Genomic DNA, 19,591 nt, shown 5'->3' on the forward strand with positions numbered 1-19,591 from the left:
TTCCATCATTCGGGCAACCAAGCCTCCTGCTTGCTCCAGCTCCATGGCTGCCGGCCGCCATCTTGGTTGGGTTAATTTGCATATAGTCGCTCTGATTGGCTGGTGGGTGTGGCTTAAGGCATAGCGAAGGTATGGTCAATTTGCATGTTTGTCTATTATTAGGTAAGATAGCAGGTTGAGCTGTAATTAATGAATTTAAGGTTCATTCTATCCCTGTAAGTGTAGAATGTTCTTGTGTCCTCTCCCAAAGTTGAAAGATACAAAACAAAAACAAAGTAAAATAGAAGTCATGACTGTACATGCTTGCAGTTTTTGAAGACATCTCTTTTTTGAGTAACACAAAGTGAAAAAATAAACGCATACCCACACAGCAAGGAAGACTACAATTCTCCTATCCAGAGAGTATAAGTATTTATGCAGCAATAACCTGAGATTGGGAAGGAGCACCAACTTTGCAACTTTTAAGGAAATTCATATTATGGCTAATGCCTTAGATTTCATGTTTATGTCTCGGAATGGCAAGCAAGACTCCAGTTTGTTTTTTGTAAAAAGTCTGCATAAAAACAAAGGCTTTTATCAGGAAAGGAACTGATTGTAAAGTGCTTTAAACAAACCTGACCCAATGAGTGGATACATGAAGCAGAAGAAAGTAACAGAGAACCAGATACCCAGTGCTGCTCTTTCCTTTCTTCCACAGTCCTCTCCACAAATGAACTTTTTAATTCTTACTATGAAGAGAAGTTGGCAGTCAAATATATATGCTTTCTTTATATCGGTAGGAGAAGCAAAGCATACTTGGCATTTTCCACTTAGAAATAAAGTCCTCTGTGTTTTGCGTTCTGTCTTCATGCTTTTTCTTTCTCTCTCCTAAGATTTAAACTATTTTGACCATTCAAAATCACTTCTGTTACTGTTTCCTTCTTTCACACGCTGCCAAGGAGCCTTAGGGAATTTTTAAATAATGTGTATTCAAACATATTTTCTGAAAGTTAAGTTGGCATTTACCACATTTCTATGTTATTTAACTCTGTGGTCCTTTGTGTCTTTATATTATAATCACTACTGATGGACAAAGTGCTTTTTTCTTCTCATTCGAAACTCTCTTGTGCTGATACATTATGCAGTTGAGTCACATTCCAAAGAGGTGCAAATTTGTTTTCCAGAGAGGGCAGGGTGTAGATCCCCAATCTTTATTAAGAGGAGAGATTCAACCAGTTAGCTTTCCTCTATGAATCTCCTCTTAAAGGAATAAATCATTATCTCTGACTGACCTCCAAATTATAAAGAGACAAATAAATATGCCTTGCCTTGCTGCCTTTATAAGCCTACGATAAATACTCATTCATTCATCTCCGCAGATAGGATAAGAATTGCCTATAATGTTTTTTAGTGAAAAGTGGGTATAATAATAAAGTATTCTAAGTAAAAGATTTTATAGTTAATAAATGATATAGTGTCCAATGATATAGTCTTCAAATGATTAGTGTCTACTCTTAAATTTGATGACATAAACAATTTTATTCGGTTGTGCTATAATCTTGTGATTAAATATGGATTAAAGCACACAACATTTTAGGACAGAAAGCAGTTGACTACCATTGTTAAGTCATGGGTAAATAGAGCTTAATTTGCCAGCTTTTGTTTGACCTCACAATGTGAGAAGCACATTGATGCTCAGATACAAGGAACTTTATGAGAACAACCTCTTAAGGAATACAGCCAGTCGTGCCGTCACACTAACTCACATTAGACTTTTATTAGAACATTTATGGCCAGAGCAGCATTATCTTGTCTTTTAACCAAGCCACTGTGCAGCAACAGACTGGCCTGTAAATTCATTGCAAATTACTTTTCCTCAGATTAAATTGCCTATCTAATAGCAAATTATTATTCTAGTTTAGTAGAAAACAACCACTGTGGCAACGTGGTTCAAAAAATCAAGAGGTACTGCCAAATGCAGTATCAACATAATATTGTGAGCTAACGCTAAAGAAGACTGGAAATTTCTTAGCTTGTATCACCGGAAATCAATCACAACCAAAGCTCCTATTTATGCAGTGCAATTTGGTAGATGTGATTAATAGCACAGGGGTGTAACTAGAGTAAATCTAATCCCAGTTTGCCTAGACTGTCCCAGTTTATATCCGCTGTCTATTACAATTGTTCATAGTTCTCCCACTCTAAAACAATGTCATATGGTCACCCTGTGTGTAATCATATTTCCCAGTTTATTATATATGTGGACATATAGAACATACAAACTGTAAAGCCAAATATCTACATATGAATTCAATAATAATAAAACAAACATCAAAAGTATAAGCAATGCTGAATAAAGAGGGCAGTTAAATACCATAAAATTCTTAAGAAAGATAGATTAATCAGGGGGGATTTCATTTAAGAGGTAGTATTTGAACAGTCTTGAAAAGTGTTATGCTCTGCCTAAGCAAAGAAGAGGAGATGACATTTTACATGGAAGAGAAGTAGATGATTTCAGAAAAGCATTAAGTTGAGAAAGGACAAGAGGAATCAACTTATTCAGCTGTATATTAGTATCTATTGACAGGTATATTTTCAAATATAATGTGAAAATAGAAAGGGGGTGGAGAAAGCTAGTAGAGTAAAAGAATACTTGAGCAGAATTAGAAGGCCGTATCAATAATCCATTTATGACTTGATAGTTGAGAGCTGAATTAGGGTAACCATTGAATGGGGCTAATTGAAGAGCCACGTGAATGAAAAAGATAGAACTTAGCAATTTTCACTTGCATGAAGTTTGTGTCTGAAAGTGCTTACAACCAATCATCTTTTATTCTTACCTACTTCCCAATGAGGTTTGTAAATGTAGACATTTTATCGTTGTTCTACAGATCAGCAATTGAGATTCCAAGAAATTAAACAGCTTCCAACAACTCTGTAGCTAATTGGTGGTCAAGGTGTGGAGGGTGTCCTGATTCTCTGCATTGAATGCATGAGGTGAAGAAGAAAGAAGGAAGGAAAAAGACAAAATCTGAGCAACTGGGCAATTTGTTTCCAGGAACAGAATTAGAAATGTCAGAAGACAGAGTTCGTTTAGGAATGAACATGAGGGGTGGATTTTAAGCAGATTTGGTTTGAGCTGACGGTCAAATCACATTTGTGCCTTTAAAAAAAAAGCACGGGGGAAAAGGAATGGATGAAGGTGAGAATATAATCAAATTGAAACCCAATAAAATAAAAAAGAATGCTAGGGACAGAGAGAGATTAGTGTTTGTAGCTAAACCTTAGGACATGTTAACATTTAGTGTTTATAAACCAGGAAAGGAGGCAAATTGAAGAGGGAAAAAGAAATAGAAAAGGTCCAAGGAAATAGACCAGTATAGCAAGCCAGCAAATAGGGATTGAGTCAAGAATGAAGGGTAAGCTGCATAGTGAAGTGCTCTAAAGAAGTCACAGAATAAGAGGGAAAAGGTACCATGAAATGTCTGAGACAATGCAGGAGAATGAAAGGTGACTTCTAATCTATATGTGAAGATCCGGGAAGCTTTCTTGTAAATAATGTGAAATGGATAGTGTTTGGATAGGCAAACATAATGCAGTAAATTATGGGACAGATGAGTGGGAATGTCACAGGCAAAAGCTCAGAGCGGGACACTCTGGGATATGGGACATGGGACCAAGAGAAATATGGTTTGACAGTGTTCTGAACCCTCACTGTGCACCTGACCGACCTGAAGAATTTTTTAAAAATACACCTGAATAGTCCACAGCCAGAGATCCTGAATCAGTTAGCTGAGATGGGCCTCAACCTAAGTACTTTTATTTTAATTTTTAAACCTCCCCCGGTGATGTTATTTGTAGTGAGGCCTGTGAAGCACTCTGAAAGAAAGGCTCTGAAAGAAACTAATGGACACTAAATGTTTGCAATGTATGATTAAAAGATGTTTCTTCCCAGATGAAAAAAAAAAGTACTTAATTTACCAGCTAATGGAAAAGCACTTAATTTTTGTTTTAAGAATATTTTCGCTTTAGAAAATCCCTTAAATAATATGATGGCTCTGTTATCCCAGTGTGTAGCTGTTCTCTACATGCTCTGGGACGATTCTCATCTCCGACATGTGCCAGCTCTGGGTTATGTTGACTAATTCTTCAGGCTCATACACAGGGCAGTTCGAGAATGAAGGCAACATACTAATGGCAAGTAATTGCAAGCTGAAGAAGAGGACAACAAAACAGCTTCCACCTGAAGAAGAGCAACCACTTTCAGATGAGCAGAAAATGCGTGAAAGGACACTAGGGCTTTCTTCACACGGTAGTTATTTCTGGAATTCTTGGCCAGCCCAGAAGACGACAAGTCCATCTGAGGATTCTTTTTAAGGAAAAAGTGACCTATGATCCATGATGCAAAGAGGCACAACCACAGACAGGAGTAGTTTCCTTTAATTAGACTGCAAGTTTGCCTGGCCAGGGCCCCACAACATTGTGTTTCCGCATGGAGAGGGTTGCCACATAAAATAGAGGACTCCAGACAAGTTGAATTTCAAATTTAAAAATGAGTACTTTTTTTTAGTATAAGTGTGTCCAATGAACTATAGTTTTTAAAAATTAGTCACTGTTTACCTGAAATTCAAATTTAACTGGTGTTCTCTATTTTGCTAAATCTGGCAACCCAGACATGTAATTTGTTAAAACTGAAATAATAGTCAACACAAAATAAGGAGAATAGAGAATATTTGGAATTTAGAGTTATATAAAAGAAAAAAGAATCCCTTTTCATGAACAAACTTTATCAAAGCTAAACACGGAAAGGTTAATCCAGCTGTACAAGGAGGGTTCAGTTCCCATGAAGGCCCATGGGAGACACAGGAAGGTCAGAGTTCAATACCGTTTCTTCCACTCACTTTTAAAGACGTTCCTCTTTGAAGAGACCTTCAACAGTCACCACCCTTGCTATTCAAAGTGTGTGTGTAGTGTGGACCAGCAGCAGCAGCACTGGGGCCCTGTTTGAAATGCAGAGTTCCAACCTCCCCCCAGAGCTAATGAATCAGCACGTGCATTTTAACAGGATCCCTTGTGACCTGTATGCACAGTCAAGCCTGAGAAATGCAGATTTAGTTCTGTCGTTTCCAAAAACATGCTCTGAGAAGGTGTAGGGTCCACAGGCTCCCTCATGGCTCAGGAAGAGCATGTCAGCAGGGGCTCCTCCCTCCCAGTGAAGGGAGACCTGCTCTGCACAATCTGGTTTGGATTACAAGGGAAGATTTCAGTGGAACAAAGGGTCTGTGACAAGCACTTTTTCAATTTAAAAAGAAAAGAAGTTGAAAAACAGTCATCTAGTTTATTTCATTTTCCAAATGGGGAAACTGAGTAACAAAGCCATCATGTGACTCCCTAAGTCCTCTGATGGGAACTAACAGATGTTGTTTCAGTCTGATCCCAGCTTCTTTCTACGACTTCCCTGTTCACTGAAGAAGGCAGCACAAAACACCAGAAGTTTCCAGCCAGCTGCTTGTCAAGTGTCTTCCAACTGAGCCTTGAATTTTAAATCTGGTCCATTTTCTTTTACATTCATGCCTAGTAACTTCCTTTCAAAGCTCATCTAACCCAACTCAAAGGACTATTTGCTTTGCTGACTGAGCTCGAAGAGAAGTCTCCAGCTGCAGTTGTGTGTACACTGCTAACTTAGGGTACCCTGCAGGTTTGTTTATGTATATTTCAGCTAATTATCTTGCCACAGACCATTGAGACAGATCTGGATGACTGTTCAATTAATAGTACTGAAGGAGTAATTAGGGAGAATACCTGATTGCGCAGCCCACCCAAGCCGGCATATCAATGTGAACATTGACTTCTGAATGTAATTAATCACATAAATAATTCTCCAGCATGAAATTAGAGGTCACCCTCGCATTATGCCCGCGAATGTTTTAAGGCATTACTTCCCGAATTTCTGTAATGAATTCCACTACACTCTGATTTGGATTTGTCAATTTCAGCATACATCCTGCCCTGCTAGCAAGTGATCCTGTTTCCCCGATCAGTTTCTGCGGGAATGTGAATTCGCTGTCCTAAAAAGAAGTCAGATTTAGACATGTCTAAGCCTTGAGAAAGACATAAAAATGCAGACTTGTGACCTCAACTATTTGTGGCAGTGCTAGACATCAGGTGTCTAGACCCCCTTGTCCACTGGATAGATGCCTCCTGTTATAGCATCAACTTCAGAGATTTTTCCCTCACAGAGAACTGCCCCCATTATTTTCTTTTATAAGGAAACCTTTGAAGGACTGAAGATTGACATAGAAAAGCATTTCAATTAGGACTAATTTATATAGGTTTCCCTTAAATTTAGAAATCCTCCAAGTTCGTGAAGAGAGGCAGGAGGGACAATGATCAGAAGAACCACCATACAGAGGAATTTTTAAATCACTCTTTTTTCCCCCACAACCTTAAAGGCAATTATCTCAGACAAGCCGATATAAGGATCCTAAGAGTTTAGAGGACAAACCCTTAGATAATATTTTACAAGTGAAGGAACAAAGGCCCAGAGAAATCAGATGATTTAAGATCATATAATTAATTTGTGTTATATGTGAAAGTATTCTAGAAAGAAAGCAGAATTTTGGTAAAGTTATTACTCTTTGGTATCTTTAGGGCTAAGCTAGAGATATCAAGAAAATGTAAAAGAATGTAAAATCAGACCAAATTTTTAAAACCCCAGTTGTATGATATTTGTTAGAGTTCAATTACGAATTTTAAGATATCATTATCAACCAAAGGACTTGTTTACATGCATATGAGCATAACCAATGGACACAGACAGTAGGAGGGTGAGGGCATGTGCGGGGGGTGGGGGTGACTGGGGAGAGGTCAATGGGGGGAAAAGGAGACTCATGTAATACTTTAAACAATAAAGATTTTTTTAAAAGGAGTTATTTAACAAAAAGAAAAAAAAGAGCTATATTAAGATATCATTATCGAAAAAGGCATTTTATTTTAATCTAGGCAAAAATAGCAGGAGTACATGTACATACTCCCAAAGGGACCAGAAACTACTAGTATGTTCCAAACCTTTCTTTGGTCATATGTCCTTCAACACAGCATCTGGCACCATACTAGACATTTCTGATTTTGTAAATATTTTGTGCTTTTGCTGTGGCCCAATAATTCTACTTCTGAGAGTTTATAAAAGGAACTAGTAAGAGATATATTCATCAGATGAGTAGCAAAGTTAGTCAATGTAATGTTATTTATATTGTCAAAAAATTTGGAAAACTACCTCAAATATCAAGTTGATTATATAAAACATAATATATTATGTTTAATATTTAGTTTAATATTTAGTTATAAATAATATACACTACAAACATTTAAAATAATTTTGTAGAGGCATAGTTCTTTTTCAGTGTTTACTTATGGGGGAAAAAGAGCTCTTAAAACAGTATGTGCAATGATTCATTGTTCCTAGAAATGCATATAAGTGGTGGACACTGAAAGTTGAAGCAAATTATGTGTGAGTGGCGGGATCTCTGGTGATTTTAAATGTTGATGGGGCAAGTCTGTGTGTGTGTGTTTATAACAAATATTAGGAAAAATCAAGAGAAAATGTTAAGGTAATTAATTCAGAAAATAAGTTATGATTATGTTAACAGAGGAAGCTTCACTGTCCAAAGTTTTTGTACTTTATTTGTACTTTATCATCACAGAGGACATGATGAGCATTATTAATCCTGCATTCTTTTCAGCTAATACAGAGAATAATTAACTTAATGTTTCTGACTTATTAACAGAATACTAAAGTTGTTGATAAGGGTATATTTTTAAGACTGAAATAAAAATAGAACCATGTTCACAAATTTCAGATAAGCTATACGCAAACCACTGAATTTTAAGAATTAAGTTCTACAGTGGGGAGAATTAACTTTGAAAGTAGATAGATCTCATTTTAAATCTTGGCTCTGCCATTTACTAACTTTACAAGTGTGAAAAAATATAAATGATGGCGTTCTGCATATCAAATGAGATCATATATAAGTCACCTAGTACAAAGCATGAACTACTGTTAGGAGCTTAACAAAATATAACTTTCACAGGCATCATTATCAACATTCTCATTATCTGGGTTGTACATTAATTAGCGCTAGTTCACAGGCCATACTTGCCAGCTGGACCCACAGGCCAGGTAGGTCTTAGAAATGTGGGGATTCAGAAATAAGACTTAGTTGAGCTGCTTGACTCAAAGAAGGGCTAGGGCAGTTGTGGCTTCAGAAGTCTATTTGTGAAGTTACTGAAACCAGAGTAGTGGTCATAAATAGTGAGTACAATGGCATATTGGCATTTTCCCACAGACAGGAGTAACCATGAGTTGTAGGGCCATCTGCCTAGAGACGCTTTGTATATTTCTAACGATGATGATTTTTAGTTCCAACAGAGACACACTATTTTTTCTACCTACCTCTCTCTCAATTTTAACTTGTTCTTTTGAAAAATATGAATAATTCAGTTCTACTTACATCATGGACTTAATCAGCTAACACATATAAAGCATTCTGACCACATAATGTTACATAGACAGTACATAATATTATTAGAAGGCAAAATGTAATTACCTTAATTGGTATTTTCCCAGGAAGTAGAACTAATACTCATTCATACCTGGTATGAAAATTCTTCTGCAGCCATTAATAATTGACATTGGAATATAATTGGAAAATCTAGAAAGCTGCCAAACGCCAGGATATCTACACTAATATTTAACATTTTTTTCACATTGAAATTCTTTAGGTAGAAATAAACTTCCTTCAATATTTATTATATTACTTACTCCAAAATTATAGACATAATAAGAAGACTAATAGTTTCTAGTGTCATTGTGACCATAAAATGAATTTTAGTGTTTGTTTGATGGATGGAGTACTAGGGAGACATGCAGTCCTTTGTCGATAGAAATAACCTGCATTTTAGGACTCGTGACCATATGGGCAATTATTTAGCTCATAGGATCAGGATGGTTCATGCCCTCCGAAGCTGGATTCAGTTTTCAGGGCATGGCATCTGTTAATTTTCAAGCACAAAAAGTAATATATATGAAGTCTCAGCTTAATAAATAATTTTTTAAGATATTAAATGGTTTTCCTTTTAGTTTATTTGCCAGAAAATCTGGCACCTAATTTGAGGTATACTTCTAAGTACCCTGCAGAATTTTATGGCTTTGAGTTTTGAGTAAGTTAATTAATAAAATGAAATGATGTCATTATTGACTTCTAGAGAAGAGAAAGTGTCAATGGCTACATAGTAAGAAGACATTTTTTCTACTACAGTTAATTTTTGCCTGGTTATATTTGGGCATTTGTAGGATCTTTTAGACATAAATATGCATGAACGTAAAGCTTACCTTTGAGAAGCTCTACATCTGATGGGGGTAGGTATGGCAAATGCCTGTCACCTAAGAGGGGCTGATGGTACCAGAATGTAAATTCAGTCATGGGGCTTTGTGGGTATGTAATTCCAACTGTGGTGGTAATAAGAGAGAATTTCACATATCACTAAATTTAATTCAGAAGTTAATCTAAACTATTTGGCAAATATATTTTCTTCTGATGTGATCACCACCCTGGTGTTCATTGTGTTTTCATTTTCTCTTTTAGAGACGCCCAAGCAGATGGCCTGCGATGAAGTTTCGAAGAGGTTCTGGCCACCCAGCCTATGCTGAAGTTGAACCAGTGGGAGAGAAGGAAGGTTTTATTGTATCAGAGCAGTGCTAAGATTTCTAGGACAGAACAGCACCAGTGCTGGCTTACAGGTGTTAAGACTAAAACCTTTCCTATACCATTAAGATAAAATAAAACAAACACACATACACACATACACACACACACACACACACACACAGGGAGCCCTAAGCTGCTGTAGCCTGAAGGAAACAAGATTTTTGGACAAGCCCAACCCAGGAAGGGTAAGAGAAAAACTAAAACTTATAAAAGCCACCATTTACCACTGAACATAGAATTCCTTTGAGGATGGCATCTATAGTTCACCCAGAACATCTCGTGTGGACTTCCCAGAATTATGACAAGATTACAGTGCCATCGGCTTAGGTGCAGGGTTGCAAAGGGATTGAGAACAAAAACACTAATAACAAAGCTTTAGTTCACAAAGGATCTACACCTTTGGTTCATATACTCTTCTCCGATGTCTCAAAGATAACTGTGTTCCAAAGCCGGAACCCTTCCACCCAAAAGAGCAATGATGAATGTCAAGATTGCTGAGAAAAATAGCTCACGCAGGAACAACACAAACACAGAATAAGAAATTTTCTATCTTTTCATCAGACATGTGGCCAAAGGATTGTGTTTTTTCTGGTCTACATCCACCTGTTCCAACAGGTTCATTACTTTATAGGATGAACCTTTTATCTGCACAGGAGGTTTAAACTATGCTTCCCTCTTCTTTGTTAATGAATGCCCTTTTATGAGCTGTGGTAGAATTTCCAACCTGTTAGCTAAGGATTAGGAAAGGGGAGTAGCAAATGAAGCTTTCTATTCTCGCTCCTCAGAATAAAACTTGATTTGCTTTACGAAGCATTGCCTCCATTTCCCAACTGTGAAGTCCTATGAAGCCACAGTTGCTCTTGGCTGAAGGAAACAAAAGGATGAGTAGTTCCTTAATCACTTTTTAAACAAAAATGTTAAGGGATTCTTAGTATATGGGTATTTTTTACTTTTTGCCGTTTCAGTACTAAAGGCCCATTTCATTGTCGATTCCCTTCTAAGAAGCCATTCAAGTCAGCATATCCCTGGTGATAAAAAAAAGAATGAAAGAACCCTGCTGAATCATACAGTAATTTTCTTTAAAGCACATAGTAGTTACATAAATATATATAAATATATTTTTCTTTATAACTAACACAAGGCAGGCTCTTGTGACTCTAAGAGTGCATTTTTGTCATGGAGACAAAACAAATGCAAGGTGCATTACTGCATACTTCCATAGAGTTGTAAAATAATCCTTAATATTAGAATATTTTTATGTCACTTAGCAAAAGTGGTTCAATTGGTTACAATGTCAATCGTTGTCCTGCCTATTTGAGCCACCTTTCATTCATATCAACTCCTTCCCTCCCTGGCTAAATAAACCAGATGCCCAACACTCCTTAAATGGAGCTGTCATTTGCCCTGTAAAGAAAATCCAGATCTTGAAATTTCCCCCTGAACGAAGATAGAAAAGGCATCCTTTTGAGGAGGAAAGTGTTTAATATCCAAATACTGAGCTCCTAAAGTTTAAATTAAGGTACTGTGTGTGCAACTTCATCACATCTTGACCCATGAAACTTACATCCTGTGCCAAGAAGCTGTTGGTTTTGATAGGGTACAATGTCTACCATTTGCAGATTCTGGTATCAAGAAGCAGAGATCTCTTAAACAGCACTTCACTAACAGCTTAACGTCTTGTACACAGTGTCTACATTGAATGACAGCAGCTCACTAACAGTACCATATTTATCTACACAACTGTCTCATGTAAACTAATGCCATTTTCCATCCCATGCAGTTTGTTTTATATTTTTAAGTACCTGTTGAGGGTGGTAATTTTTTCCTAAGTACTTAGCTCATAATTGCAAAAAAAAAAATTGACAAACAAGGTGATTGAAGGATGTGATGACAATCTCTCTGCATAGCTTTGTTCAGTTTATATGAACTATCCCAACTTATTTTTTTGTGGAGTAGGTTTGATCAGATAGCGATAACCAAATGACTTGCCAATGTAACTGGTGCAACTGGTATTCTACAAAGACATAAGGGACACTTAGACGATTCCTTTTAGGATAAGATGATGCTTCTTTCACTAGCTTTTGTGGTAGGTGTGGCTTCTCACAGCAGTTGATTGACAGTTATATAAACCCTGCCTATATATCCAACGTCTTACACAACTCTTTGAAATAGTAATGTTATCTTTATACTCTCCCATCTTTCTTTTTTAAAAAAATATATTTTATTGATATTTTTACAGAGAGGAAGGGAGAAGGATAGACAGTTAGAAACATCGATGAGAGAGAAACATCGATCAGCTGCCTCCCGCACACCCCCAACTGGGGATGTGCCCACAACCAAGGTACATGCCCTTGACCGGAATCGAACCTGGGACCTTTCAGTCCGCAGGCCGATGCTCTATGTCTAGCCACTGAGCCAAACCGGTTAGGGCTCTTCCATTTTTTATTCAAGAGAATCGGCCATTCTGTAGAAAAACATAAAACCCTCTGAATTGTACAGTGAACTAAAGCACCAAGTGATAGATACAACTTTTTGAAAGGAAAAGGCTGCTGAAGTGTGGGAAAGCTTCCTAACAGAACAAAGACTTAAGGGTGGTGAGATGTTTCTGTTGTGCATGAATCCTTTAGTGGTTAGGGGAAAGGCTGGCTGAATCCCTTTTTTTCATGAAATTTTCAATCTATTTTGTATGTCTCTGTTTCCTCCTTGGTGACCATTTACTGAAACAGAAGAGCAGACACACACGAAGTTTCGGGAAATTCAGAATAGATGCTGATACTTTGAACTGTACATATATAATATATTAAAAAGGACACGTCTGTACACTGCTTAATAAACTATGAGCATAGAGAGAGAATCACAATTTTAAAAATTAAAAGTAGCAAAGGAAAACATGCAAACTTCTGCAGAAATCAAGTGAATGGTAATATACAGGGAGTTAGTTTTTCAGCTTCATTATTTGCAAAAATAATATTCAATGATTACATAAAAGTACTAAAAGTCAAGAAGAATACTTTAAGTCAGATAGCAGTGACCACAATGTTGGTTTGTTTATAAAGGGTGTAGACTTCCAGATATATTAACAAATGGAAAACTAAAGATACATGATAACCTACACTTTGCCCCAGTTATTATTTTAGTTCAAGATACCTAGGGCATTTGTTAATCTGTCACATGTAGCTTCTAGAGCTGGCTGTCCAATCTTATATTCCCTAGACAAATGTGGTTATTTGAATGTAAATTAATTACCATTAAATAAAAATTCATTTCTTCACTCACACTAGTCACATTCAAGTGCTCAATAGCCACATGTGGCTTGTCGCTACCATGTTGGACAATACAGAATCTCCCTGTCGTCACAGAAATTCTATTATGTGGTGCTACTGGGATCTTTCCTTCCAGCCCCCTCCCTTGAGGAAAAAGGAGGAGGATAAAGAAGATTTGGTAGTTCTTAGCTAAACTAAGCATTTTTATTTCAGAGAGGCATGATGGAATAATGAAAAAAAAAAAATAACAGCTGAGTGTTATTTGAGTGTCCACTATGTTATTTTGGCAAAATCACTTCAATCTCCATGAGTCAGAGTTTGCACTTTGGGAAAATAAAAATATTTGCATCCTATCTTTCCTGCAAGATGATTATTATGCAGATTGACTAAATGTACAGACTTTTAAAACCATATGTCAATGCAACCCAAATAAAGCACGGCTCTTGGTTCAGGACCAGCACACATTTGCATTCAGGAAAAAAAGTTCATCAATACACAAAGCATTCAAAGACAATCAGATCAATACATTTCTTGAAAAACTGCCAAAGGAGAATACTTTCAAAGCAGACACAAATTACTTACGTTTCTCTTTGCCCATCTTAATATTTTCTCTTGCTAATTCCTCTACATGACTTCTCTCCCAACCATCTGTCCTCTCCCACACCAGAGGTCTCTATGTTCATACTTCAACTGGCTCACTTCTTTATTAAGTAGAGTCATTAGCATCTCTAGCTTCTTCTAATTTCCCAGTTTATTCTTCACAGCAAAGGGAGGCTTAGGAGCCGACCAGCAGGCTTCCCTTTAGAAGGAAATACCTCAAACGCAAATAACTTTAAATATTTTTTATCCCCATAACACAAATGTAAGGGGCTGTCACATTAAAATATAAATATGTGGAACTTAACTTTAATTGTAAAAATTTGCAAATGAAGACTATATATTGCATAAAAAGAATAAAATTAATTTAAATTATGCTAATATGCAGATAATACATTTTCTCAGATGAGTATAATTTATTAAACTGTTAGCAAAAAAAAAAAAATTCTTCTTATTTCCTCATTCTGAAGAAGTGTAAATTTGGTGATGTTCCTAGGACTTACTGCATATTTGAGAAAAAGTTTTGCTATAAGCTATGTTATGGTTCAAGACATATCCATTCCATGATAAGAAATGAATATTTAAATAAGATTAACTGAAAAAATATATCCTGTGGTTACGGTTTCTTGCTCCTGTAAAATGTTATTTTGCTTTGTATTTCTTCAGACATTTTTCAGATATTTTATTACTTTATGTGCTTTACTAATTTCAAAAGATTGCTCTTGCTTTTTCTTTCTCATCCCTGCCCCCACTCTTGGCATCAGCATCTGTATGCCAGAATCATGGGAGGTCATCTAATTCAACTTTTTCATTTCACAGATAAGAAAATTGAGTCCAAGAGAGAAAAGTAATTTTCACATTGTCATAACTAGGTCTTGAACTTGAAACTCCTGTCAGGTTATTTTTGTTCAAGTTCTCCTTGTCCGTACTCCTTTGTCAGCACGTAAGGTCAACCAAGCATCTCAGAAGGCACAGTCCTTCTAAGTTCTAGCTTTATGTGCGGTATGACTGTCCACTCTGTCCTGTAGAACAGTGGACCAAGCTTCCTCTGTCATGTTGCTGTTTTAAGAAGGGCGCCATTTTAATAGCAATCTGTGGTTTCAAGTTCTAGCTATTACAGGATCTTTGTCTGGGTTTGCAGGTTCCTCCCCCCTCCCCACTCCTACCTGTTACTATCTAAGTTAACAATACTATTTCTTTTTGCCATTTAAATTTTTTCTGCCTTTGTTTCATTTCTTCCCCAATGTACCTGAAAATGAATGATATCCATAGCAGGTTTTCTTATCATTTATATAATCACAATTTTTATTTGCTTTCTAAACTGTCTGAACTTTTTTTTTGTCCTGAGAAGGTTTATTGTTGTTGTTGTGTTTTGTTTTTTGGGGGGGTTTTTTGAGCAAATATTATGAGGCTGCAGCATTACCTATTACATATATATTCATACTACATTGTGTTTGTAAAGCACTTTACATTTTAAAGAGCACTTTCATTCATTCCTTTATTTTTTTATTCATTTAACCACTCAATCAACTTAAATATTATTGAAGATCTTGTGGCATATAGTAATAAATACAAATAGTGATAATTGTTTGTAGTATGGTAAAATCCTCAAACACAATTTGGCAAGAAGGTACGATCAATATTATTTCTTTATCCAATTCCAATGTTCGATCCTACTTAGATAAGGAACTGTCAAGTATTTGCCTGAAGAATGTTTATGAAAAATGGGACATCGTTGCATGCACATCTGTGCTGTTTGCTCTATTTTAAATAATGGGTTAATTTCATTAATGAGAAGAAAATTATATATCCAAAGTTGTGCTGGACACAGGAGAACTTGCCAGGACACTTGAATTCTTTCTGACTAAGCATAATAGTTCACCTTCTTGCACCAATATCTGTTGCATTTTTTAAAATTATCAACTTCGTATTTTTTAAGATATTCCAGAAATACCAGTGTATCAGAGAAGCATTTGCACTTTAGATGTGTATGGCTCTTTGTCATTTATCAGACCATCTCAAGTGTCCTCAACTTCAGCACTGTTGACACTTTGGGGCTCATTAGTCTTTGTTGGGGAGTAGGGGTGGAAGTCCTCCTGAGCATTGTAGGTTGTTTTGTCAGTTTCCAGAGCTTCTATTGACTATATGCCAGGAGTGTGCGCTCTCTCTCTCTCTCTCTCTCTCTCTCTCTCTCTCTCTCTCTCTCTCTCTCCCTCCCTCCCTCCCTCTCTCTCTCTCTCTCTCAATGCAGTTGTGACAACTAATGTCCCCTGGAGGGATTGGGAAATCTACTGAATTAGCTAGTGAGCAAAATATATCAGGATAAAAAAAGGAAATTTTCTGTTTCCCTTATCACTTAATGTTTATCATAGATAGGTTTCCATTTACAATAAGACTTGGAATCATAAACTCTTTGCATTAGAAGGGACTGTAAAAAGTCACTATTTCAGCCATAACCCAACATCATATCCTTATCTATTTCTCCATCTCTTGACTTTACAAATGTTTTGGGAAAAGATTAGTTATCTCTGGAAACTTGGTAGCTAGAGATTAGGCTGTTTGGCAGTTATGTTTGCTGCTGTAACAGCTACTGTGGTAACATTTGCTTCAGTTTGTGGACTTACTGTAGCATCTCAGAAACTGTAGCATCTCAGAAACTGTAGCATCTCAGAGACTTTGCTTTGAGGAGTTTTCTTTTGGTCACTTCACACATCTACAAATCTTGTTCCTTTATCTTTGGCTTCCAAACATGCAGAGAAGTTGAAGTTCGGCGTTTCTAATTTTAAGTATATCTGGATGAGCTTTCTATTTCTGATGCTGATTTTTTTTTTTGGAGGGGGGCCCTCTGTGGGGGCAAAAACAAAAGCAAAACATTTGACTGTCCCAAGTAACTGAAAATTGGGAGTTTCAAGTCAGGCCAAAGTTTTTACTAATTTGATGTGCCTTATGCCAGTTTTCCTGTAGGGTCAGTCATTTCCTATGTATAAATCTGAATCCCATACGTTTGTACTTGTGTCTCTTCTGCACCAATTAAAATGCCTGAAGAAGTTATACAAAGTCAGCCTCTTGATATTCCCACAAATAACAACAAACACCCAACTGGAATATCATGTTTCCCTTTATTCCTTTGCTAAAAGACCAACCAGACTTTGAAAGCATTCATAATTATTGACTACAAGTTGCTAGTATGGACACACAATTGAAAGCCTTCTTTGCAAAGTAAGTCTAAGGGTATAGAATACTGACAAGTGAGCTCTCATAAGACAGTCACGGAAATCAGAAAACCATAACCGAGGAGAGCCTCAAGTATATATATAATTTTCTACTCTACTACTGTTCTATCAGACAATATGGTGTTACTTAACATTTTGGTTAAGTGGATACTCAATTTCAAATTAAAATGTAATACCGTTGCCTCGTTATTGCCTCACATAACTTTTAAACTATTTAGTGCCCACTGTTCTCACAATGATTATTGCCAAGAAGTAAGGTGGTAATTATGAGAGTAGAGTTACCTAATTTTTTGAATCAAGTCTCCCTAGAAGTTTGTGAATTACATCATCATTGGCTTCTCAATGTTAATTCTTGTTAATTTCCAGATCACTGTCTACACTGAAAGATTTATGTTCCTTTAAATCCAGAACAAAAGGCTGGAAAAAAATAATGCAAACCATATGCTAGTACTCATCTTTTTCTAATTTCTAAGATTTATTAGCATTTGAGAATTACTAAAAGAAATTCTCTCCTAAGGAAATACAGTAAAAAATTTTGATGTGCCATGTTGATTTTTAAACATAGTCTCTGAGTCCCCAAGCATTATAAAACTATGTATTTATATCTCTTATTCATCACCCAGCTAAAAACCTATTGTGCCTATGGAATAGACACATAGCATGAAACTAATTTTAGAAGTTTGCTATGTGGGGAGAGATAAAAACATAGGAGAGGGTGGATGGGGGGTAACTCAGAGAAAAAATAAATATCAAAATATTCTACCAAGCAGAGTTTTCAACTTCTTCAGAGCAACGTGCAAATAAATATTCAATTAGGTTCAGCTCAAATTTAGGTCATTCAGATACTGGAGCACAGATCCTGCAAATTATGCTAGAAACACATGGCATACAGAAAGCAAAGGATGCCCCTAGCTCCTCTAAAACTCAGCCTGTACTTCTATGGCACTCATTATAAATCGCTGAGGCCTTTGCTGTAGGGAATTGGGTTACTTACAGTCAGGGAATAACCAGAAAAAGACTTGTATTTATCTTCCTGTGACTTACAAGGAATGTTCTTTGATTCCCTTATCCCAGGGACCACGAGGGAGCCAACCATACACAGGCAATAAGATACAATGAAAACAGAAGTAATTTTTCTGAGGAAAAGATAAGAAAGGGAACTTTCAACTATGACCCCTAGCTGGATCTCTATGAAGTTTGACCATCGCAGGACCCAGACTCGAGGAATATTGTCTAGACACTGTAGTCGAGTCTAAGTCATCATTTTCAAGGTGTTTGAACAAAAATACACTCAGTTTGTCATATTAGTAGCAGGGCAATAAATTCTCAAATTAAGTGTCCTCCACCAGGCGACTCTGAAAATACCATTATGTGAAATCAGAGCTTCTCTTGCTAAGAAATGTTAAAATAATTTTAGGGCAATGAATTAAGTTTCTTTAGACACAGACATTTTGTATATATTATTACTAAATTCTGGGGCTCTGTCTGACAGGGTACAGTTTTTTCAGAGGTTGGTCAAAACAAATCTTTCATTTGCCTCATTTGAGGTATTTGGACAGTGCCTGGGAAGTACATTATTTTCAGGGGGGGAAAAAGACAGCCTTTTTTGCATGCCAGCAGGGATCATGGGAACTCCCAATGCCAGGAATTTACTACTGTTTCTGGTAATTCTGCTTGTAGTAATTTGAAATGTTGAAGTGTGAAAGGAAAAGTTGGACACCCAGGGGGCTGTCTGTGTTTTATGCCAGTTGCACCAGCACACAGAATATTTGTAAATGCCCTTCGAAGTGGGTATAATTGTCCCCTTTGTCAGGATCACAAAGCCCACTGTGGTGCCGCTGAGAGAGAACACTGCGGGGGAAATCTGACCTTCTAAACTCAGTCAGCCTCAAACAAGAGGAGAGGCTGTGTGGGTGAGCACAGCACATTGCAAGCTAGTTTCTCACTGGTTTCCATCAAATCAAGGACATGCTTTTCAGGTGAAGGTTAATTTTGCAGAGGTTTTCCAAAACTTAATTTAATACAGTGCTTGGAAAACTGAGCATTTTGAAGTTACTCCAGTCCTCTGGGCATCATTTTTGTTTCCTTTTCTATGTTAATAAGACATTCCAAGGCTGAATTCTTCATGAAAAAATAACATACGCATATGACCTCATGCTTGATGTACCTGAACCTGCAAATGTAAAAATGATTGTATCTAAATTTGCACTAATGGTGTCTGATAGCAGAAGAGGTGTGATCTCTACTGAAATCCACTGTTTAAATTCCGTAATTCAGATGCTACATACTTCTGCAAGCTTCTTGATTATTTTCACTGTAAGAAAAATTATTAAGTTTGAATGTATTTCCTTATAGTTCATTGATTTGCTATCTAAAGATCCCTATGATTGCAATAATTCATTAAGTGTTCTTTACACAGCTTCTTAAGTCAAGTTTTTCTATAGTTCTTCTGGTCCTACTTACACTACATGGGAAATCTTTTTCTTTCCCTGGTAATAATTTTGTAAGAAAGCCAGTGTATCAACCACCATCATGACAGAATTCATCTTTAAAGGTCTGGAAGCAGGTGGTGACCAATTGTTACCTGTGTTTTCTCTGTTGAATGCTATCTTCAGAATTAAATCATGTTTTGTTCTATTTTTTTTTTCACTTTCAGTTGAAGTCAACAAATTTGGGATTTTAGAAAGGGGAGAAGGGAACAATTTGTGTAATACTGCTGTCATATTTAACTACATATTAAAAACAATAAATG

The 19,591-nt window shown here is 36.6% G+C and overlaps 1 protein-coding gene across 2 annotated transcripts in view; it reads left to right on the plus strand.

The window, feature by feature from the left end:
- PLXDC2 (plexin domain containing 2) overlaps positions 1–10,779 on the plus strand; it is a 416,262-nt gene extending 405,483 nt beyond the window's left edge. For both annotated transcript variants that reach the window (XM_081103903.1, XM_081103904.1), the window contains exon 14: positions 9,624–10,779. In XM_081103903.1, coding sequence (XP_080960029.1) covers positions 9,624–9,740 — 117 coding nt within the window. In that variant the 3' untranslated portion in view covers positions 9,741–10,779. The remainder of the gene's footprint in view (positions 1–9,623) is intronic.
- The last annotated feature ends 8,812 nt before the right edge of the window (positions 10,780–19,591 follow it).

The sequence above is a fragment of the Myotis nattereri genome, assembly GCF_964212035.1.
Source record: "Myotis nattereri genome assembly, chromosome: 1".
NCBI lineage: Eukaryota > Metazoa > Chordata > Mammalia > Chiroptera > Vespertilionidae > Myotis > Myotis nattereri.